Genomic DNA, 23794 nt, shown 5'->3' on the forward strand with positions numbered 1-23794 from the left:
CTGCTTCTCCCTCTTTCTGTGCTTTCCCTGCTTGTATGCTCTCTCTCTCTGTCAAATAAATAAAATCTTTAAAAAAAATGTAACTTTTAGACCAGCAGAATATAGATAAAAATGTATCTCTCCTTGTAAGCATCTTTGAAGACTCACTCTGTTGGGGATTGGGAACGTAGAAAGGAAAAGACATGGTCTCATCAAGGAAGCGCGAGTTTAGTTGGAAGACATATGTGAAAATAATTGCAGTACTAGAGCAGTAGTCAACAAGTGGACTAGCTGGAGTGAGAGCAGAGGAGAAGCCCCTAGCACTGAGCGATGTAGGGAACCAGGAGTCTGACTTCAGTCTGAAATCGGAAGAAAGAGTAGAACTTGATCAGGAGGCAGAGCGGACACCCAGGACTCCAAGATGGCGTCGCCCGTACCAGTGAAGGAAAAGAAGCTCATGGAGGTGAAACTAGGAGAGCTGCCAGGCTGGATACTGATGCGGGATTTCACCCCTAAGGGCATTGCTGGAGCATTTCAAAGAGGTTACTACCGGTATTACAACAAATATATCAATGTGAAGAAAGGGGGCGTTGCTGGGATTTCTATGGTGCTGGCTGCTTATGTGCTTTTCAGCTACTGTCATTCTTACAAGGAGCTCAAACATGAACGGCTACATAGGTACCACTGAAGAGGGCCCAGTGTGGAGGCACATTTGGCATTCCTGACCATGACTTTTGCCTGGCATCCTTGAATCCTTCCATTGCTTAATTCACAATTAATATCCAATAAAAGTTGACTGGTTAAAAAAAAAAAGAACTTGATCAGGAGAACGAGCACAGAGGTGGCATTTGAGCCAACATGTATGTGGGCTTAGGGGTGGAAGTGCATCACCTGCTGTAAAACTAATGGGTACTAAGGACAACCAGCTAGCACACATGTAAATAGGAATCAGAGTTTGAAGGGCCTATATACTATGTGGAGGAATTTAGATTTTTCTTCTAGCAACATTGAAGAAGAGCCACTGAAGAATTCTGAGCAAGAGGATGGTATTATCACTTAGCCTGTTAGAAAAATCACTTTCGTGGAAGTTTTTTAGAGGTTATACTGTAGAGGTCAAGACTAGAAACTAGGCACAGTAAGGAAGTTGTAATTATCTTGGTAAGAAGCAATCAGTTTCTGAATTAAGGTAGTAGAAATGGGGGGTAGAGAAGGAAATATTTTTTAAAAATTGTTTTTTCTGTTTATCAGTATATGCTTGTTAAAAAAATTCAAATACACATAAATATATAAAGAGAAAAAAGAAAAACTATCCCCTTAACCCTACCATTCAGAAATACCATTGGCATTTTGGTATTTGGTAAACATCTTACAGACTTGTGTGTGAAATGCATGTATAATATAGATATGGTTATATGGTAATGGGTTTTCACAAATAGGATAATATCATACCAGCTATATTATAGCCCTTTTCTAATTAATCAGAAAGAGCCTTTCAATCAGTTTTGCTAAATACACATTTTTATCAGGATCCTAATAGAAGACAGATGGCACCCTTGAAATAGGACAATTGAAACACATTTTATTTATAGAGAAACTATTTAGAAAGATGTGGTGTAGGAGAACCATAAAGGATAGTACAGCATGTCAGAGCTTCTCAGCAGCCCACTGTTAACCACTCCTTGCCAGACGAGGTGAGGGCCTGGTGTGGTTCCAGAACTTGGAGATGATGAGTAGAATCAGCATCTTAAGAGCAGCTTCGCTTTTGCTCAAATGTCACAGAAAATAGTTATCCTGCCTTCAATTTACCTTCTGTCTTTGATCTTCTGATGAGGCTTCCCATTGTCGGAATCCAAGTGGAGGTCAACATAATCAACACTGGCCCCTGGGAGTGGGTGGGGAGAAAAGGAAAGAGTATGAATCTGCAGGGTTGGACAGAACATACCTGATACCCAGATCTCTTTGTTTATTGTTGCATAGTTCTCCTGTGGAATACTCTACAGTAAGCGCTTTACTGGTAGACAGTTCATCTTTACTTTTTTTGCACAAAATTCCAAAGTGTTGAGTTCAGTTCAGGGTAGCTTCCCTGTTCTGTTAATTGAACTTTGGAACATTGAAATGGGCTAGGAAAAATGATTGGATAAAAAATATTATTCTATTCATTTATCTCCCAGCCTACAAAATGATTTTTTTTAAAAAAGATACAATGGACTTTATTATGCATGTACATCTTTATGTAAAGTTTTAATGAATTCATTCAACAAAGCAGTGAATACTTATTATGTCTTTGGTGCTAATTAATATTGGAGCTAGAAATAAAAGGCAGACAGGACCCTGCCCTGATGGAGCTTACATTCTGGTGATAGGGAGACACACAATAAATAATTAAACCAGATGAATAATTTGGTAATATCCAAATGTTGGTATGTGTCACAAAGAAAATAAGCAGAGGGTTTTGATGGAGAGTAAAGAGAGAGGGCACATCAGGTAGACTGGTGAGGAAAGGTTTCTCCAGGGAAGTAACATGTGATGGGTGGGAAGGAGCCAGCTATTTGAAGAGGTGTAGGAAGAGCATTCTGGTCAGGGGAAACAGCAAAGACAAAGGCCTGTGGGGCCTCAAAGTCCAGAGAAACAGGAAGAAGGTCCATATGACTTGATTGTAAAGAGTAAGGGTCAGTGGAACAAGGTTAGAGATGTAGACTGGGGTCAGATCATGTAAGGCAAGGAGTTTGGATTCTATTTTAAATATAGTGGATGTCATTGATGAGTCTAGGTATGGGATATTTAAAATTATCCTGCTGACCTACTGCTTAGAGAGAGGCTGGTAAAATTTTTATTTTACTTTTTACTTTTTAGTAAAGGCAGGGAGACAAGGAGCTTGTTGTACTAGGGGAGAATTACAACTTTGCCTATGGTGGAAGCCAGTAGAGTAGGAGGAGGGTAGACAGAATTAAGATACATTTTGCAATTGGAAAAGGATGGTTATGAGAAATGACAGAAAAGAAAGATTCAAGGATTTCTTGTTTTTTTTATTTTAAGGATTTCTTAGTTTTTAAATCTAAGCAAATGAGTACATGATCAGACTTTACAAAAATAAGAATAAGGAGAAGGAAGAGGCTTGAGAGGGACAGATCAGAGTTATGTTTTTTTAACAGGTTAACTTGTGACACAATTACACATTCAAATGGAGGTGTCAAGTAGGCAGACATATGTGTTTGAAGTTTAGAGAAGTAGTCTATATTATTGATGAAAATTTGGAATGCTTTATAGAATTCAGGAAAAGGAGAAGGTCCTTTGAATTTGACAACACGGAGCACTGCACTGAATCTGATATGAGCACTTTAGGTGGACCAGAATAAATTAGACTAAACACACTTAAAATTTTTGATACCAGTAAGGATGAAGGCTAGATTGGAGTAGGTCAAAGGAGAAATATTTCCACCCCTACTTTCAAAAATTAGAAACACAAGAACAGGAAACTGAATCACAGCATCTCCATTTTTATATCCAGTCTTCACCTCTTCCTTAAAATTCATGCTCCTTTTCTAGCTCCTACGAAATTTGTCCACCTTGCTATCTAAACTTAACATATCCAAAAAGAATTCTCCATTTCCTCCCCCAAATTTGTTCCTCCTTTTTTCTTCCGTATCATCTCTTCTTTTGCTCACACCAAAAGACTCTGAGTCATCCTTGACCTCTCTTTTTCTCATGTTTTTCATCCAAACTCCCATTTGTCTCTTTCTGCGCAGTAGACACTATGTGGCCACTGCTCATCTCCATCATTGTTAGTGCTGTGGTCTTAGCTACCATTGTGTCTTGTCTGAACTGTTGAGGAAAAAAACATTCTAACTGGTCTTTCTGCTTCCTTTCTTCCCTCCCAAAAATCTGTTCACCAGTTAGTAGCTAATATTCTTTTTGAAATGTAAGTCATGTTTTTGTCACTCTTCTGCACAAAATATTATTTATAACGCCTTCCTGTCTTATTCCTGATAAAATCCAAAGGTTTTACAGAGGCATACCAGGCTTGACATTGCCTGCTTTATAGTACATATTTTACCTTTATCTTCTTTAGTATCCCCTCCATGTGTTCCACCATGTTAACTCTTTGTTTTCCCTTAGACACATCAAGCATTCTTCCACTTGAGAACATTTGTAATTGTTGCTCCTTCTGCCTGGAAAATTTTACCCAGCTAGCCACATGGCTTTCTCACTTCATTCAAGCCTCTGCTCAAATATTATTTTGTCAAAGATGTCTTCTGGAGCCACTATAATAGACCTAGAAAATTATCCAATGAGTTTGACTTTATGGAAATTTATTTAAAATTTAAATTAGTATTCATATTATAATAATGGTAATATTTCTTAATTTTAATAGTGGTTTAATGTTTAATTATATTTATAATTAGAATTTATAAATACTATATTTTAATATGTATTTTTAACTATAAATTATAATTTATATAAATTATATTAATATTTATATTAAGGTGTTTCAAAGTGTGGAAAGGCCTCAGATGTTCAGGATATACAAAAAAAAACTCACATCTAAGGAAATGTTATTACAGTAGGCAGCATGTCTCAGCAGTAAGTAATATTTACATCATTCTTAATGAAAACAGTAAATGCGAATTTAATAAAAAATTGAAATATGTGTATATTGGAAAAATATGAAGGGAGAAAGAGGGGCTGTCAATAAACTGTATCTTCATTTACCTTAAATCAATGAAATATAATGCTGAGATTGGTTACTCAGGTCCTCTAGATTCCACCCCTTATGCCGCAGTATAGACAGCAGGACAGCTCTCTATACCACAGGGTTGTCGTCAGTAAGATGTAGACCGTGGGAAATGAGTGGCATGGAGGCGTCGGGGTAAGGGTCGAGGAGGACAGTAGGATTTAGGGCTGGTCTTGGATGTCCATTTGTCTGTGAGCCTTACTTTGAAACCCAGGTGTATTGTTTTTTTCTGGCAATGGTCAACTGTTCTGCTGTAAACAGTGGAGGATGCAGAAAGTTTAGATCATCCAGATTAGGATTTCACCAGTTGAGTGTGTGAGAGAGAGACACACAGAGCAGTTGTAGGTGTCTGCAAGAGAATGATTATGATGCAACACAAATCTAAGCCAGATAAGGGGAATGAATGCAGAAGTTACTCAGTAGTGAAAAAATAGTAGAGTTAGTGAATTGAAACTCTTGATAATATGGTGAAATTATTATAGTGCTTACTAAGTAGGATGGAAAGCCAAGAGTTGGTTGTCAAAAGGTGCTATGCTTGAAATCAAGGTTTCAGAGGCTGTACAGTTGACAACAGGATCTAGGTGTGCCTGGCACTGAAAGTAGATGACTGGAATTGTGGGAAGGGGAAGATTGTAATGGTGAGGATGGAAAGAACTGATCAGCCATCACCTCTTCAGAATAAATTAGACTAAACTCACTTAAAATTTTTGATATGTATCAGGAAATTGTCCTCTGGGTAGCTTAAAGCAATTTATACTCCCACCTGTAGTGTGTGGGAACATGAGGAAGTTATTTTAAAACTTAAATTTCGCAAGCGGGACCCGCGCCGGAACCATGTTTTGCAACCAGTATGACAGTGACATCACTGTTTGGAGCCCTCAGGGCAGGATTCATCAAATTGAATATGCAATGGAAGCTGTCAAACAAGGTTCAGCCACAGTTGGTCTGAAATCAAAAACCCATGCAGTGTTGGTTGCATTGAAGAGAGCACAGTCAGGGCTTGCAGCTCATCAGAAGAAAATTCTTCATGTTGATAACCATATTGGTATCTCAATTGCGGGACTTACTGCTGATGCTAGACTGTTATGTAATTTTATGCACCAGGAGTGTTTGGATTCCAGATTTGTATTTGACAGACCTCTTGCTGTGTCTCGTCTTGTATCTCTAATTGGAAGCAAGACCCAGATACCAACACAACGGTATGGCCGGAGACCATATGGTGTTGGACTGCTTATTGCTGGTTATGATGATATGGGCCCTCACATTTTCCAAACCTGTCCATCTGCCAACCATTTTGACTGTAGAGCCATGTCCATTGGAGCCCGTTCTCAATCAGCTCGTACTTACTTGGAGAGACATATGTCTGGGTTTATGGAGTGCAATTTGAATGAACTGGTTAAACATGGTCTGCGTGCCTTACGAGAGACACTTCCTGCAGAACAGGACCTAACTACAAAGAATGTTTCCATTGGAATTGTTGGTAAAGACTTGGAGTTTACGGTTTATGATGATGATGATGTATCTCCGTTCCTGGAAGGTCTTGAAGAAAGACCACAGAGAAAGGCACAGCCTGCTCAACCTGCTGATGAACCTGCAGAAAAGGCTGATGAACCAATGGAGCATTAAGTCACAAACCAGTCTATATGTGTATTATCAAATATGTAAGAATGCAGGAGCCCTTACTGATGACAGTAATCTATACTTTGAACCAAAAGATGCAGCGTGGTCTTCTGGTATGTTTTAGGAATCGGTCCAGATGTGTTTTTCCCAAATAACTTGTCTGAACCATATAATGTGTGCATTTCTTTGAAATGACGGAATCATTTTCTAGAAAGTATAATTTATAGTATAATGTTTTTATATGAAGAACATAGTGTCTTTGTGGTTTTAAAGACAACTGTAAAATAAAATTGTTTCACCTGCCAAAAAAAATAAATAAAACTTAAATTTCAGTTTATGTGCCACACAATTCACCCTTTGATTTCATTCTGGTAGACTCAGACCAAACTTATACAGATTTTTATCATGTAGTGAAAATATTTTTTTATGTTGAATCATGAATTCATTTATGAGCGTGAGCCAGGCACTCTGATCTTTCAGAATAGTCCAACTTCTACAAGTTACTTGATCACTTTAATTCCTGAATCCAGCTAATAGTTTGCTCATGAATTCCTTGACAGTATTTCCTTTCCCAGGACTCTTCTTCAGGTACAATGTGTTTTTTGACCATTTGCAGGCAAAGTAGAGGCAACACCTGTATATGGAAATTAGAATAACTCATGTTCCATTCTATGGTGTATTTGAGTTTAGCACTTCCCAACTGGGTATCTTCACATCCCAGATGAGTACTCGGGTACGGTATGTGTGCCTGAGTCCACATAGGTTGGAATCTTAGCAGTACATCTTTACTCCCTAGATCTCTAAGCTTATTTCCCCCTGTCTTTTTCTCCCTACCACCCTCCCTGGTGAGTTTACATGACCTTGGTTTTTCCTCTGCTGCTCCACACAGGCATGTGATCTGTGTCTGCTTTGCTCTTAGAGTTTTGGGGAAATGAAAAGTTAACTCTCCCTTAGAAAAGGTTGGGGATTTCTGGATTACAAAGTTAACGTTTGAAAGTGTTTGTGTTTGCTGTGTTAATAGGGGTATGGGAGCACAGATGCTCTCTGACCTTTTTGGTGGAAACCAAAATTTGGTAAATTAGCAACACTGTTATGGAATCCAGTATAACAGTATTTGATAAAGTTTTTAAAAATGTGATCCCCTTTGAGCCCACATTTCTGTCTATAAGAGTTTTCCACACAGACATGTAGGTGTGCAGAGACATATCAAAGATATATATTGCAGTATCATTTGTAGTGACAAAAGATGGGAAACAACCTAAATATCCATCAGTAGGTCAAATCAATTATGGTATGGTCATATAGTAGAATATTCTGAGTGATTGAGAAGAATGAGGCATGTTTCTTTGATATTTTATTAAATAAAAAAAAATAAGGCACACATCTGCTTACTTGGTATGTTGTCATTTATGTATGTAAAACATCTCTGGAGAGCAGCATTAGAGCTTGTTTCAGTTGTTGCCTCTAAGAACCGATTAATACCTGGAGATCTACAGACGGTATACTTTTTGTACTGTTTGAGTTTTGTATCATTAAAAAATTAATATTTAAATTTTGTTTTGTAGTTTATGGCTTAGAAAAATAGATAGCACTTTAATATCTTATGGATATTTTATGACATTGATTTTGTAGATTTTAAAAGTGACTTTTATTTGTTAAACTAAGCAGTTTGCATCTTTGAATGGAATTGATATAAAAATTTAATGACCTAAAATGACAATGCCATTTCAGTGCGTTCAGTTCACGTGTTGTTGCTGCTGTTGTTTTAAAACAGGTATTATGACTCTCTCCCCTTTTGACCAAATGAAGACTGCCTCCAACATAGGTGGATTTAATGCAGCAATTAAAAACAGTCTACCTGCCATGTCTCAGTACATCACCGTTGGGTCCAATCCATTTACTGGCTTCTTCTATGCTTTAGAGGTAAGAGTTTCATCACTGATCATGAGTAAGACCTCTCTTGGTTTCTCAACTTGTCTGCAAATTGGATATTACAAGTTAGCTTTAGAAAGATTAAGTAGTTTACGTTTTTCTATGTTTCAACTGAAGCTAAAATTAGTCTCTGCTGACTTCCTTCTAAATTTTTTAGGTGAACTGAGAAAGTACTAAAGTCAGTATAAAATAGATTCTTCTGTTTCTGATGCCCCTGGTTCTTGGATAGTTGATTTGTCTTTAAATATTGATGTGATAATCGGCCACTCAGGGTTATGAATGTCGGCCCACCAGGGATTTGAGTAATCAGGAATTGTAAAGTGGCCAAGTATAGTTGATGTAAGTGGTGGAAATTGGCTCCTAAAATAGGGGACAGTTAGGTGCTAGACTTGCTTGTCTTTTATTTCTTGCTTAAAAAGCCTACCTTCTCAGAATTGTCTAAGCTTTCTCTTTACTTTAATAAAAAGGCATATTAAAAAAAGAGGGGCAAGAGCCAGTTGTGTGTAGATAGGAAGTCCATGGCTTTGACAGAATAACGCCATCTTAACATCCTTGTTTAAACTTTTTCAATTAAATTACAATTAAAGGAGGGAAATCCTGAAGACAAAATAGCTTACTAGTGGTTTTATTTCCTACTGTAGAGTTAAAATGTTTGATTGTATCTCTGTCTCCTAAAAAAGATTTTATTGTATGGTCTGAAAGATGCTGAATATTTTTACTAGTTCAGACTTTACAGCTCTTCAAAACTTTTAAAAGTAAGCCCTGTTTAGACAGTATGTTTTATGTCTTTGTCAGCCATTCAGTTTTCTCTTTCACGTGTCCTGTGTTCCAGGGGAGCACACAACCATTGCTGTCTCATGTGGCACTGGCGGTTGCAAGTAAACTCACTTCTGCTTTATTTAATGCTGCCAGGTAATCCTACCACAGTTCCCTGTAAAATTATCTGTATCTTGCCCGGTTTTAACATCTGTGTTGGTAATTTGCACAGTAAAATGCTGAAAGCATTGGTTTTATTCTAAATTTTCTTTCTGTTCAGTGGTTGGCTTGGTTGGAAGAGCAAGCACGAAGAGGAAGCAGTGCAGAAGCAAAAACCAAAGGTGGAGCCAGCCACCCCATTAGCTGTAAGGCAAGTCTGTAGTGTTCTTCTCAGATTTTCATATTTTAAAAAACGTACTGTTAAATTTATAGTCTTTCAGTGTGCTTAGTTGACTGTTGATCTTATGAGGTTTAGGAGCTTCTATCACAATATAAAGTCCATGAGGAGAGTGAGTCTTCCCCAGTTTGGTCACAGCTATCTTCCTGTCCTATAGTGGGTACTCAAGATGTATGTGCTGAGTGTGCTTTTTTTTTTTTTTTTTTTTTTTTAACAAACACCTATAACTTTAGCTTAGGTTGCAAGAAAATTAGTTTTGTGACAGCTGATTTTTTAGTTTCGTTTGTCAGTAAGCTATATAAACTTTAAAAATGCTTAGTGATTTCTTTAAAAAACATAAAAACAAGGATTCCCATGCCTTCAAGCAGTCTTTAGAATGCAGTGTTGTGCTTTTTTGTTTACTTCAGTAGTGCTATAGGATAGTGTATTTGTCAGGCTTTGGGGCAAGAAGGCAATGATTCTTGCTTGATTTTGTTTTTAAATTATTTTTATTACCTAATAGAGAATACTATCATGAATACTATCATGAACAGTTCTCTCCCCATTGTAGGTGTTTGTCAAAGAGATCTATTAAATTTTATTGAAGATTATCCTCTAAGACTTTTTCATCTTTTTAAAATATTAGAACACCTCACATTTTCTAAATTCACCGAAGAATCAAGAAGTAGTCCAGATGGCTCTGTGCCTCCAAATAGATGTAATAACATCAGGGCACTTTGTCTCAGGGACTTGCTCTAAGCGAGCACACCTGCTTGTTTTGCCGTACCTCTACTTTTATCTTACAGTTCTAGTAAGATTGGTTATAGACCAAGAACAGTTGAGAGAAAATTATTTAGAAGAGGGGGAGTTCTTTAGGCAGATACATTGGTGTCAGAAGAATATGATATCTAGCAAAAAGAAGAGATTAGAAAATCGAACTTAGACAAAAGATGCCTGTGTGGCAGCAGAGTATTCCAAAATTTAATTGGTTGTGAGGGCACTATTTCCTATGACATGACAATTAATCAAGAAAAGATAGTTATACTTGATATTGTCTAAAAATAAAAGATTATGGATATCTATATAGAAAATCTTTGAAATAAAATTTAGGTATTTTTATTTTATAATGGAAGAAACTTCTTACGCATTTTGTGTTGCAAAGTGTCTGGTGTGATTAGTTAATAAACAGCAATCCATGCAGGGCTTACAATTTTTTATTAAAAATAAATTTGGTCTATTTTGTTAATGCATTTCATGATTCTGTCAGTTTTTTCGAGATTGGAATTTGATTTGAGCTTTTTATTTTCTTTTAAATATCAGATTTGGACTTCCAGATTCTAGACGCCATGGTGAAAGTATATGTCTGTCTCCATGTAACACACTGGCAGCAGTAACAGATGATTTTGGCAGAGTGATTTTATTGGATGTAGCTAGAGGAATTGCAATACGCATGTGGAAAGGTACTTTCTTATAAAAATCCAGAAAAAAAAGTTATTTTTTTTACCCCAGTAGTTGAGCAGTATTATCATTCTTCAGCTTCTAGTGGACAGCATTGCTTAATTCATTATGTTTATGCTGTCTTTTTTTTTCCTTTTAACATGAACTCATGTTAGTAACACTTGATCTAGTAGTCCAATTGATCTGTCCTCTAAGTCTGATCAAATTATATAGGTACTTTTAATCTCTTCCTTGTTTACTTTTCAGTTCTTACTGTCATTGTCAAATTCCCATTGTCAAATTTCTTGCCCCTGTTAAATTCATTCCACTTCACAAGGTCATGCTTAAGTCACATGTTCTCTTCAAATCTAGAATGCTAAGTCTTTCAAACTAAAGATGTCAAAACCGATCTTTGCTGACTTGACTTCCATATCCGTATGCTTGGGTTAGTTTACTTAAATTTCTTGGTAATATGTCAGTTAGGAGTTGTAGTTAGCTGCTAATAAAAAAACCAAGTTCAGGATTAATATGATATGCCCATGATATCCTCAGGAACCCAGTTTCACTTCTTGAACCTCTCCACCCACTCAAGGTTATTTTATGGTTCAGATGGCTGCTGGAGCTCCAGCCTTCTTATCTGCATTCCAGGAAGGAAGAAAGGAAGAAGAAGAACTACCAACTGAGCCAGTCCACTTTGAAGATGATTTTTTTGCCAAGCTTTTTCTGCAGTGCATTAGCTAGGACTTAGTCATATAAGTCATACCCAGCTATGAGGGAGACTTGAAAATGTCTAGGCACACTGTCAACCTGAAAAAGATAAAATATCTTTTGACCAAGGAAGAAGGGAGAATGCATTTTTTTGAATCATCTGGAATAGTAACGTGTCAGCACAGATTACTAATTAGAAATTACAGTTGTGATGCAGTCTAGTCTGTGTTCAGCAATGTGAAGAATAATGGATTGGAGGACATTAAGATACTCTGGACAGGTTGAGACCCTTATCACCTTCTTGCCAGAGAATTCTTGCAGTGGTTGCCTGTTATGTGTTTAGGCGTCTGTAGAACTAGATTTCAGCACTGCAGATACATCATTTCTCCTTGGTGTTTGTCTTCTGAGATTACATCAAGGGTGGGTCTCAGCAAGACTTTTCCAGAATATAGAAGACATAGGTATATCAGCTGGTCCAGATCCAGTGTAGCGATCCTGTTGCTGGCATTGTTGCTTTTTCCTTTGGCAGCTAGTGCTGTTTTCCCCACACCTGGAAGAGAGTGGGGTCAGTGGCCTGTGGAAGGGACTGAGTTGGAAGACTGTGTTAGCTACATCTGTCTCTCATAGGCTGGGGCTTCCTGCCACTACCTTGTACCATATTCTCCCCATCTGCATAGCACCAAGGGATTTGAAAAGCAGGAAGTCAAGTTGATCTCTTTCTCTTATATTTTAATTGGACTTTTATTTAAAATCCAAACCTGATAACCTCCCCCAGGTTTTTTAAAGGGAGAGTTTTTTTTTTTTTTTTTTTTTTTTTTTTTTTTTAAAAGAGAAGGAGGGGAGAGAATGGGATAGAGGAAGGGTACTCAAAACTCAAAAAGCCATAATGATTTTTTTTTTTTTAAGGAAAAAAGTGATCGGAAGCAAATATAACAATGTACTAAGATTTAATAAGGCTTTGGGATTGAGTCAATATTTATTATAATTATTGCTTTCCTATTTAAGATATTTCATAATAAAAAGATAATGTACTTTTATAGCTTTTCTCAAACCCCTTGCTGAAATATCCCACAGTGCTTCAGAAGGCTGCGCTTGAACCTAGATTAACTAATTACTTTCCCTTTTCCTCGGTCTCCAAGGATATCGAGATGCACAGATCGGTTGGATCCAAATCGTGGAGGACCTCCATGAAAGAGTACCAGAAAAGGCGGATTTTTCCCCCTTTGGAAATACTCAGGGTCCAAGTCGAGTGGCTCAGTTCCTCGTGATCTATGCACCAAGAAGGGGAATCTTAGAAGTGTGGAGCACGCAGCAGGGGCCTAGAGTAGGTGCTTTCAACGTGGGAAAGCACTGCAGGTAAGCTGTAAAACCCTGGCATTTTCCTAGTGACAAAAAGGAATGCTTTGATTGAAGTTTTTATTAAAGCTCCTTATTAGATTGCAGGTTGTTTGAGAATTGCGGTGTTCTTTATTATGGTTTTCCCTGCGAGTGCCTGCTATCTAATTAAGGATTAAGGATTTAATAACAAAGCCTTACTGAAAAGACCATGATATGCTACTGAATTTAATAAAGTTACCTGGAGTGCTGCCATTTGTCCCCATCCCTTCCTCAGGCTGTCTCCACGGCTCAAAAGGAGAGATTCCTTCAGATTCCTGTGGTGACGATGTTAAGTGAGGGTGAAGGCTGTGTTTGCCATTGCTACACAGGCCTGACTCATTTCATTTCCTTGCACATTTTACCAAGGCAGAACTTTACCAGTCAGGATCTATTTTTATTATTCTTTGATATCAGGTCGTGTTTATTTTTCTTATTAGTGCTCCTGAATTGATAATAACGCAGGGGTCCCTACCTATCGTAAAAGCACTTGTGGCATTTCCCCTTTTTCTCTAATATTCTTACCATATTGGTTTGCAATTTCCTCAGGCTTCTGTATCCTGGCTATAAAATAATGGGCTTAAATAACGTTACCAGTCAGAGTTGGCAGCCACAGACTTACCAGATCTGTCTTGTTGATCCAGTGTCTGGAAGTGTGAAAACAGTAAATGTTCCTTTCCATTTAGCCCTGAGGTAAGATTCATGAAGTGTCCTTCCACTGACTTTTCCATCTCTTATTTTGCTATTTGTTTTGTAGTTACTGTTTTGTTCTTTGTTTTCTCAGTAGACAGATATCTTAGAAGTTAAGTAGGAAGAATATAAAACAGAGAGTTGGAGTGTGTCAGACTTAGAAGGAAAGCGATTTCACATTCTATAAGAATTTGTTGTATTTTCTGTTTTAGTGACAAGAAGTGCGAACGAGCCAAGGACATGCACCTCGTGAAGAAACTGGCAGCCCTGCTGAAAACTAGATCTCCAAATCTCGGTGTGTGTCCTTCGTAAAAATAACACATGCTCTTATGTCATTTTCTAAATTTGTAGTGTATTCTACATGCAGCAATCAAAATATTTCAGTTCATTTGCTAGCTGTTGTAATTCCTGGAGATAAGGTGAGGTGCAGATTATCATGTATATTTTTTATTGGAATTGCTCTATAAACATGAGGCATACCCTCTGGGAGATATTAAAATTTGTAACAATAAAACAATAACGTGAGAGAAACCAGGAGTCTTTTAGGCTGATGGTTACAAATATGTGCATTATTCTTTCAGAATACAGTTTACTTTATAATAAAAGTGAAAATTTTAATTTTTTCTTTGTAGATTTGGTTGAAACACAAATAAAGGAATTAATTCTTGATATTAAGTATCCTGCAACAAAGAAACAAGTATGTATGATATGTGAATGTTCCTGCTGAGTAGCTGTGACATATTTCTCTTAAAGTCTTCGTTTTCCTTTTTTCCTCCGAACATGATAGGCTAACCTCCTCTTTTCCTGTTTTTATTCATGTATCCTTTTTATATTCACGTATAGAAGTTCCCATTGTCTCTCCTTTCCTTCTTTCTTTTTTTTAAAATGAAGTAACATTACCATACACATGTGTGCATGTTTTAAACATACACATCTATACATGACATGTATTCTGACTAAAGAATAATAACGAACACATGTATGACCACCCACCTTAAGAAATAGAATGTTACCAAGAACTCTGAAGAGCTCTACGTACCCCTTTTCAAGCCCCTTCTCTCATTCCTAAGGTAACAAGTGTTGAGAATTTTGTGTTTCTCTCTCTTTTGCTTTTTATAGTTATATTTCTGTATAGCTTCTTTCAGACATTGATGCATTTTCTGCCTTTTAAAACTTTATATAAATGGAGTCATGCTCCATGTCTTCTATGACTTCATTCCTTCGACATTGTTTCTTTGAGACCTCTATGCTGATGCATGTAGCTGCAGTGGATGTGCGCTGAGTCTACCACTATACTTTATTCAGTCCTCCTGTCAGTGGACATTTAAGTTGTTTCCAGTTTTTTGCTATTACAATGATACTGTGATTGTCCTTGTACATCAGATGTCATGTATCTTTATTTCCCCGGGTGCACATATGCAAGAACTTCTCTTGAGTTTGTGCCTAAGAGGGGAATTGTAGGGGAAGAGCTTCTCTGGCTGTACTCGTTGATGAAAAGATTGCTTCTCAAAATACTTGGACTAATTTATGTTTCCACTCATACTGTGTAAGAGGGCTATTGCTCCACAGCCTCAGAGTCCCATGGTATTGTCAGACTTGTTGCCTTTTGCCAGGTTGGTGGTTCTAATATGATAACTCACTGTGATTTCTTTCACTCTCACCTTCTTCTCCAAACTCCTCATAATGCTGCTCAGGTTTTAACTCTATCAATTCTTACATAACCCTTCAATACCCATGGATACCTCTGAACTCCTACTCTACTTCTAATCAGAACTGGAGAGCTAATGGCTACTTGTTCTCTAATTCATGTATATGAATCACAGCTCACCATTTTTTTCCTTTTTACCTCTTTTAAGCTCCTTCAAGTAGGGACCTCCCCAAATATGTCCATTTCATAATCCACAACGACTAGAATAATGATAGATATGTGGGAGAATTTAGCAAATACTGATTTTTTATCCCCTTTTATTTTCATATTGCAGTGATTTTTCTTAAGTGCTTTTTTATTTTATTATAGAACAAGCAAGTCCCTGTGACTTTTTCTTTTTTTTTTAAAGAGACGGGTGGTGGTGAGGGGGGGGGGGTTAGAGGGAGACAGAAAGGATCTTAAACAGGCTCTGTGCCCAGTGCATAATCCGATGAAGGGCTTGATCTCACAACCTTGAAATCATGACCTGAGCTGAAATCAATAGCCAGACTTTTTTTTTTTAAGATTTTATTTCTTTATTCATGAGAGGCACAGAGAGGCAGAGACATAGGTAGAGGTAGAAGCAGATTCCCCATGGGGAGCCTGATGTGGGACTTGATTCCACGACCCCAGGATCACAACCTGAGCCAAAGGCAGACAGACGCTCAACGACTGAGCCACCTAGGTACCCCTAATAGACATTTAAATTACCAAGCCATTCAAGTCTTTGTGACTTTTAATTAAATTTTCCATTCTACTGACAGGGCTAATTGGTTCTCATTTTTTCTCAGGGCAAAGTCTTAGTTATGAAAGATGACGTTCCTATGATAGGTGGGCATCCAAGAGAGGTAGTTTAGAGAACCTGTAGTAAAAAAAGGAGGGTTATAACCCAAACAAGCCTTCTCATTTTGGTACCATTTTTTTTCTTATCTTACATCATGGAATAAAAAATTGGGAAAGGTTAGCATACTACAAAATGTCTTGACTTTTTAAAAAGCTATACTAAATTGTGTGTGAAACTCTGAATTTTATAAAAAATACTGAAACTGAAAGTTGTGTATTGTTTTCAGCACTAAAAGAAAAAAAATATTTGAGGCTTTGGAAGAGTGAATAATAGGCAAGCCAGCTGCTAGATAGATCAGAGATAATTACATTTTGCTTAGTATTTGCCTTTTTCAGTCACTTTCTTTATATCCACTATGTAGTTGCCTCATCATGGGTTTGACCACCCTCTTGAAACACCCTCTGAGCCCATTTCTTACCTAGACACACATACACGCACACACAGGTGGTTGTGTTACAATCTTTGTGTCATGCTACATTCTCAGCCTACTTTTGAAATTATTTACTCGCATCAATAAAAAAACAGTTTAATGAGCTAATATGAGAGGATAAGTATGAACTTTAACTGCTGTGTCTACCCATTGGTTATTCTGATGGTTGCTTCTTTAGGCATAAAGAGAGATTTTGGAACTGGTGGTGAAGTCTCTTAAGTATCTACTGGGGGAGGGGCAGGAAGGGGATGGTGGGGTGAGGTAGGGAGCATGTATATGGCCTGTAGATTGAGCTGGCCATGGTCAGATGCTGTCATTAACCAGGAATTAAGTTGTCATCAGCTTTTATCATTGACACAACAGTAACAGCCTCTGCTTTTCATTTATGCTTGTGGAGTATAGACTTACACTCTTATCAGTGAATAGCTTTGTCATGGTCCCTGTTTCATCTTACCATTCTGTTAAATACAAGTTGCCTTCTAGTTGTTTCATTCTGAGTCTGGACTTTTTGTCATTCCCCCATAATGGGCATGAGATGAAATTGGTTGTATAATACGTAAGATGCAACTCTCCTCAGGTATGTACAGTCAAACATCTTAACTATGGAACTTCCCTTGGAAATTTGGGGTAGTAAAGGTGTTGGTATAAATATAAAATTTAACAAACAATACCATTGCCTTCTAATTGTTAGAATTGCTCAATATCTTTCTCCTAGGCTTTGGAAAGCATTTTGGCAAGTGAACGTTTACCATTTTCCTGCCTTAGAAACATCACTCAGACTTTAATGGACACTTTAAAAAATCAAGGTAATAAGGTTTATACTGATTGGAGGTTCTGATCTTCAAATTTTGTAATTGATTATAAAAAACTATTACTGCTTATGATATCATCATATTACTTCAATGTGGAAATAATACATATAAGAAATAAGAACACTTATTTCATACCTTTAGTATTTGGAGACTTTTTTATTCCCTATCTGCTGATCTTCATCTCAGCTTTCTCTGAATATATTATGTTTCTTTCTGTTACTATTTCTTTTAAAATATTTCTACTGTGAGGAGAGACACCAGTATAGGATGGTGAGAAGTCATTATTCTGATACAGTTGTACACATGTGAAAGCCATCAGCATGAGAGAAAGTTAGCTGGTGGTATGCAAAAAATAGCCAGGCTTTCTTGCTGTCACTAGTCTTTTATTTAACTTTGTGGGAGGAGAGCAATTTCTGTAGATGAAGCATTCTTTAAATTTTGTTTTGATTGAATAATGATTTTTAAAAAGTAGGCTTTGAATTAATGTTCTGTTTAGTGTGTGGAATCCACATTTTCTCCTCCACTTCCTCTTCCTCAACCTTAAGGACTTCCAAAATCAGACTATGAGTAAATTATTAGTTCTGAGTTTGCTGGTTGTTTCTTACAGCTCAAAATTTGTTTGAAAAAAAAATTACATCCTCTAATTGTGGGATTTTTAACTCCATACTCTATCCAGCAGACCCGGCAAAATTCAGTTTATCCTGAATACCTAACATCAATTAAATTATAGTGTGTAATGTGTAGACTTCATCTAGCTGTGACTTTTTGCTTGTCATGTTAATTGTATAAAGCCAGCTTTATATTTACATACAATCCAATTAAAGTGGTTTAATAAACAGATCATAGTATCCCCTTTCATGACTTTAAACATCGTAGTGTTGAGATTTTTTTCAACACATGTTTAAAGCTGACTTTTGGAAGATAGTGAATTTCTTTAGTGCATACAATTTGTTAGAAATATCTCTTTTAAAAAGCAGTGTGCTTGTAAATCTTGATGCTTATAAAGCGATACCTCAAGGCTTTACCAAAGTCTCAAAATTTATTAAATCAGTTTGTCTTGCACTGGGCTGAGAGTAAACCAGATACCGCTGATGGAATTCTGTAAAATCACTAGTTTCAAGTTCTACCCATAATTGAGATTCTAAAAAATTTTGCCTGTTTAATATGCTATGTTGTATTGTAGCTATACCAACTCTTGGAGGTAAAGTGTCTGCCTTTTAAAAGAATAATTGTTTTATATTAGATGATAAATATTTAAATTATCATGCAGAAATATAGAGTATTTCTCTAGCATTAATCTTTTTTTAAAAAGCCTGATTGACAGAATGTTAAGTAGAATTGTACTTTGGTGTCTTTACCAGCCTTCCTTGAGAATAGATCTGTCACAGTCCAGAGTTTGTGCTTGAATCCAAGTATCTTTAACCACCACGATGATAAAAACCAGGCAGCTTTCTATTCATCTGTCCTCTGTCTATTGGCATAATAGGCAATATATAAGTTATGGGGTAGTGAAGAGTATTTTCAAAGCTGTTTTCAGATCATTTTTTAAAAATTTGAGTATCAGACTAAGATAGCTCTTTTTTTCCTTTCCTCTCTCTGTGCCTCCCCCACCCTCATCCCCCACCACCCCAATACTAGTATGCCTTATGTCTTTTAAAAAAAATATGGAGGGCAGCCCTGGTGGCCCAGCGGTTTAGTGCTGCCTTCAGCCCGGGGTGTGATCCTGGAAACCCAGGATTGAGTCCCATGTTGGGCTCCCTGCATGGAGCCTGCTTCTCCCTCTGCCTGTGTCTCTGTCTCTGCCCCTCTCTCTCTCTCTCTCTCTCTCTCTCTCTCTGTCTTTCATGAATAAATAAATAAAATCTTTAAAAAAAAGTGGACATTTTTCCATGATGGAAAAATTAATCTTTGTCTTAGTAATGTTATATCTTAAACATCTCGGGATCCCTGGGTGGCGCAGCGGTTTAGCGCCTGCCTTTGGCCCAGGGCGCAATCCTGGAGACCCTGGATCGAATCCCACGTCGGACTCCTGGTGCATGGAGCCTGCTTCTCCCTCTGCCTGTGTCTCTGCCTCTCTCTCTCTCTGTGTGACTATCATAAATAAATAAAAATTAAAAAAAAAATTAAACATCTCAGTATTTAATAAAGTAGAATATCAGAGAAGTATATAATACTATGACTATTAATGAAAGAAAAACCTTTTTGTGAGTCTTTTAAACATGTCTCTTTAACGTATTTTTCTTCCACCTTTTAGATCTTGAGTCTGTTGATGAAGGATTGCTACAGTTTTGTGCCAATAAACTGAAATTACTCCATCTTTATGAGTCTGTCAGTCAGTTAAATTCCCTTGATTTTCATCCAAACACACCATTCTCAGATAATGTAAGTAAGTCCATTCCTCATTATACAGAATAATCTATTTTAATTTTTTAACTGATAGGAAAGAAGTAGAAAATTAGTGATTTTTATGAAGTGGAAAGGTGTATTTTCTTTACAAGACCTGCTGGTTCTCTGTGCCTTAGTATTTATATTAATTTTGCTATTATTGTTAATCCATATTCACTATCCTAGAAGCATTTGATTTCTTTGAACTCACTTTTTAAGGTTGCTTCTTACAACATAATGACAAGATTTGCCAATTAAAATATATTCAGTTTGCTGAAGTAGCAAAACTAATTTCTTTTAAAGAAAATTAAAAAGATTTTGCCAGACAGAAGAGACTGATTTTTCTGTGGTGTTGTTGTGAACAAACTCATATAGCTTGTTTTGTTGTCTACTACATAATGAAATATTTTTTAAAAAATTCTGTCTTGGGGCACTTGGGTAGCTCAGTGGTTGAGTGTCTGCCTTTGGCTCAGGTCATGATCCCAGTGTCCTGGAATTGAGTTCTGCATCAGACTGAGCCTGCTTCTCCCTCTGCCTATGTCTCTGCCTTTGTGTGTTTCTCATGAATAAAATATATTTTTAAAAAAATTTTGTCTTACATCAAAGTGTTTAATTATAGTAATGTTCTGTGTTTTCATTCTGCAAAACACAAAAAAATGGTAGCACCTTATAATCTTCATTATACTGCAGTATCACTCATTTTGGGGGCATGTGTACAAAATTCTTACTTTTCATACAAAGAAATAGTTTCCTTAATAGAGAATAAAGAAAAATGTAGTCCTCTCTTTCCCTCAGATAACTGTGTGACTATGGATGGGTTGCTTGCTCTTAGGGCCCGTATCTTCCACTTATCTAAAGGAAAATCATTATTTCAGTGATTTTAGTGATTTGTCAAATCACTGATACTACTTATGAAAAGATATCTTGTGTATCTGAAATTTAATGGAAGTTTAAAGTGGAAACCTTTTATTTTAAATATACATATATGAATACAAATTTTTAAACAGAGAAATGAAAGTTTTTCTCTCTGTATTGGAAACCACTTTATACATTCTAACATCTTTTTTATCCTTGGGATTATAGATAGATTTCATAAAGCATTTAACAGTCTTCATATTATTCTGCAGTTGTCTTTAAACAAAGCCATTTTTCAGGATCTTTTTATTTTTCTTTCTACTTCAGCAATAGTAAAAAATCATTTCAAACAAGGAGAAGGTTCAAGTTGACTAAATTATGTCTATAGGATTGCCTGGGCATTTCATAGATTCTTTCATGCCTAATTTTTTCATAAGATCCAAACTTTCCTATTTTGCCAGAGAAAGTTAAGTATATGCCATTAGTAATCTACAGAATTCATTTCCACTTGATATCCCCAACACAGCATGCAAAGATAAAAGAAAAATTAGAAAATTTAAAATATCAGTTGCCTGATTGTTCTTTTTTAAAACACTTTTTTAAGATTAAAATTATATTTGCTGTGAATTCATTTAGATCCTTCAAAAAATGTACAGTCAGCTTCTAGGCTGAATGGCTAATCTTGTGCATATAAAACTAAAATTCAAGTCTGGAATTTTTGTTACTGTGGGGTTCATATAAGTTTATATAAGCTCCTATAAATTCAGTATAGCATTGAACTACTGGTGTGTGTTCATAGCAGTCTGCAGTTCACTACTTGTTTTTAAAAACAACAGCCTTGAATAAATAAATAAGTAAATGAAAGTTGCATTCTTAAGAGCAGGTTTATCGTGCAGCATGGGGGAAAGAAAGTTTTGCTTGCTATGGTGAATTTATGGTCTTTTAAGTGTGTGTGTGTGTGTGTGTGTGTGTGTGTGTTTATCCCTAATTTAGAAAAATAATAGTAATATCAGGAGACATTTTTGCACATGTGGTCTGTAAAAATAGTTTGAAAGTCTGGCAGGATGTATCTGTGACTTTTCAGTCTCTGTATCCCTAAGAGCCACATAGAGGATGTATGTCTAAGATACAATGAGGCTTGATTTCCAGTATTTTTTATTGCATTGTGTTTATGCTGCTTAATAAATAAACATTGAATTTCAGATAGGCCTTTAGTTTACTTAGAGTCACAAGAGTTGCAGTTGATACTCTTGCAGTTTTTTTCCTCATTATAAATTAATACAATTTTAGTAAAATCCAAACATTTTAGAAGAATATAGAGTATTCTCAATAAATTGTATAAAAATGGTACTCTTAGTAATATGTAGTGTTTCAAGGTTAGTTCAAGTTATTTAGCATTGAACTCATGAATTTGTGAGTAAAATTTTAAGCAAAGTACATTATACCTATCACGTAAATTAACAAGTCATCATTTGCTTATGTGCTTGCATTTCACTTCAGATGATGGGGTTGACTCCTATGGCAGAGTCATGGGAAGAGATATGTACTCAAAACTTTTTTTTTTTTCCTATTTTTTTAAGGACTTGGCTGTGTTACTGAGGCTTGATGAAAAAGAACTGCTTAAACTCCAGGCATTACTAGAGAAGTACAAAGCGGAAAAAACCAGAACTACTACCGTCCGATTTTCTGAGGATAAAGATGGTGTGTTGCCTGTAAAAACATTCCTGGAATATTTAGAATATGAGAAAGATGTGATCAACATAAAGAAGATAAGTGAAGAAGAGTATGTGGCTTTAGGTAGGTGGAATGATAAACTGCTCTTTGAATCCTGTGTCTTCCAGAGGAAAGCCTGGGAAGAGTTTACAGCATCTCAAAGATTTCGTTTGTTTTAAAATTAACCTAAGAATTTAATGTATACTGAAAAGTTAATAAAAGATACTCTGGATATGTAGGCACTATGTCATATAAGTTTTATTGGCTGATACATATACTAAAGAGACAGTGTTAGATATGTAATGATTTGCTTTCTGCTTTAAAGTCAAGCAAAATTGAGACATTAATTTCTTTTCTCTCATGCTGTTTTGCTTCTCTGGGGATCCTGATTCAGTTCAGGAAGAATGTTAGTCCAAATGATAAGTAATCATTGGTTAATGCATTTTGCTTTTGTTTTACTACTAGGCAGTTTCTTTTTTTGGAAGTGTTTGCATGGAGAAAGCTCTACCGAGGATATGTGTCACACTCTGGAGTCAGCTGGACTTAGCCCTCAGCTGTTGTTGGTAAGCTTTCTTGTTTTTGCACATTCTTCATCCCTGCTCATGTCATCCAGAAGCGTCAGTCCTTTTTTTTTTTTTTTTTTTTTTAAACCATTGTTTAAACCATATCATAGAACATATATGAAAACCTTCCAAAAGTGACCGAGGAAATTTATAATCACTATATTTGAGTAATACTATTTTATTTTTCTGATTCCCTGTAAATTATAGCAGGCATATTCCATGGTCAGCCTAAAATTAATTTAAAATCTGACATGTATAGCAGATTGTGATCATCAGTGAAAATGATCATATTAGAAGTAAAAAAGATCTTTAGGGAACAAAATCACCTTTGCCTTAGAGCAATATGGAATTGTTACCAAACATTCCCAATTTTGAATATAGGTTAGGGTTTAGTCTCTGCGCTATAATAAATGTAAAACAAAAGAATCACTCAGAAAATGACAACACTAAATGTTTGCCCTTCTGCACAGGACAGGTGAGGTGAGCTTGCCGTCCTCCCTTCTCTTTAACCTAACCTCTCACATACTCACATACATATTCCATGTCCCCACTAACACCTTACATTTTGTTCAGGATCTGGGCAATCTCCTCTGTGAGCTTGATGACTATGTTCATGTATTGTTTTAACTGAACATTTACATCCTTTAAAAACATTCCATTTTTTGTTACTTTATAGTATGTATGTCAGGAAATAAGGCACTTAAAGATATACATAGGTTGTACATGGGTATTCATAACCAACTTTATTTGTAATAGCCCCAAACTGCAAACTATACAAATATCCTTTGGTGAGTGAATGGCTAAACTGTGGTACACCTTTACCATGGAATACTCCTCAACAATAAAGAATATTAACTATTGATTCACACAATACTTTGTGAATGAACCACAAAGAAAATAC

General features: G+C 36.4%; 3 protein-coding genes and 1 non-coding gene across 7 annotated transcripts in view; all 4 read left to right on the forward strand.

Annotated features, from left to right (window-relative positions):
• RAB3GAP2 (RAB3 GTPase activating non-catalytic protein subunit 2) overlaps window positions 1-23794 on the forward strand; it is a 93771-nt gene that overhangs the window by 41054 nt on the left and 28923 nt on the right. For all 4 annotated transcript variants that reach the window (XM_055334279.1, XM_055334281.1, XM_055334280.1 and 1 more), the window contains exons 10-21: window positions 8106-8254; window positions 9096-9175; window positions 9300-9389; window positions 10716-10855; window positions 12680-12896; window positions 13464-13607; window positions 13817-13899; window positions 14237-14301; window positions 17281-17371; window positions 19632-19759; window positions 22198-22414; window positions 22796-22893. In XM_055334279.1, the coding sequence (XP_055190254.1) occupies window positions 8106-8254; window positions 9096-9175; window positions 9300-9389; window positions 10716-10855; window positions 12680-12896; window positions 13464-13607; window positions 13817-13899; window positions 14237-14301; window positions 17281-17371; window positions 19632-19759; window positions 22198-22414; window positions 22796-22893 (1502 nt within the window). The remainder of the gene's footprint in view (window positions 1-8105; window positions 8255-9095; window positions 9176-9299; window positions 9390-10715; window positions 10856-12679; window positions 12897-13463; window positions 13608-13816; window positions 13900-14236; window positions 14302-17280; window positions 17372-19631; window positions 19760-22197; window positions 22415-22795; window positions 22894-23794) is intronic.
• LOC129515389 (ATP synthase subunit f, mitochondrial-like) lies at window positions 354-809 on the forward strand. Its single transcript, XM_055334285.1, has one exon. The coding sequence runs from the start codon at window positions 401-403 to the stop codon at window positions 665-667; it is 267 nt and encodes an 88-aa protein (XP_055190260.1). The 5' UTR covers window positions 354-400; the 3' UTR covers window positions 668-809.
• LOC129515453 (small nucleolar RNA SNORA36 family) lies at window positions 2028-2159 on the forward strand. The gene has a single exon (XR_008665588.1). It is a non-coding gene; the product is annotated as a small nucleolar RNA SNORA36 family (small nucleolar RNA).
• On the forward strand, window positions 4560-6566 carry LOC129515388 (proteasome subunit alpha type-1-like). The gene has a single exon (XM_055334284.1). It carries the CDS (start codon window positions 5546-5548, stop codon window positions 6335-6337), a length of 792 nt encoding a protein of 263 aa, XP_055190259.1. The 5' UTR covers window positions 4560-5545; the 3' UTR covers window positions 6338-6566.

This window comes from Nyctereutes procyonoides, unplaced genomic scaffold, assembly GCF_905146905.1.
Source record: "Nyctereutes procyonoides isolate TBG_1078 unplaced genomic scaffold, NYPRO_anot_genome, whole genome shotgun sequence".
Classification (NCBI taxonomy): domain Eukaryota; kingdom Metazoa; phylum Chordata; class Mammalia; order Carnivora; family Canidae; genus Nyctereutes; species Nyctereutes procyonoides.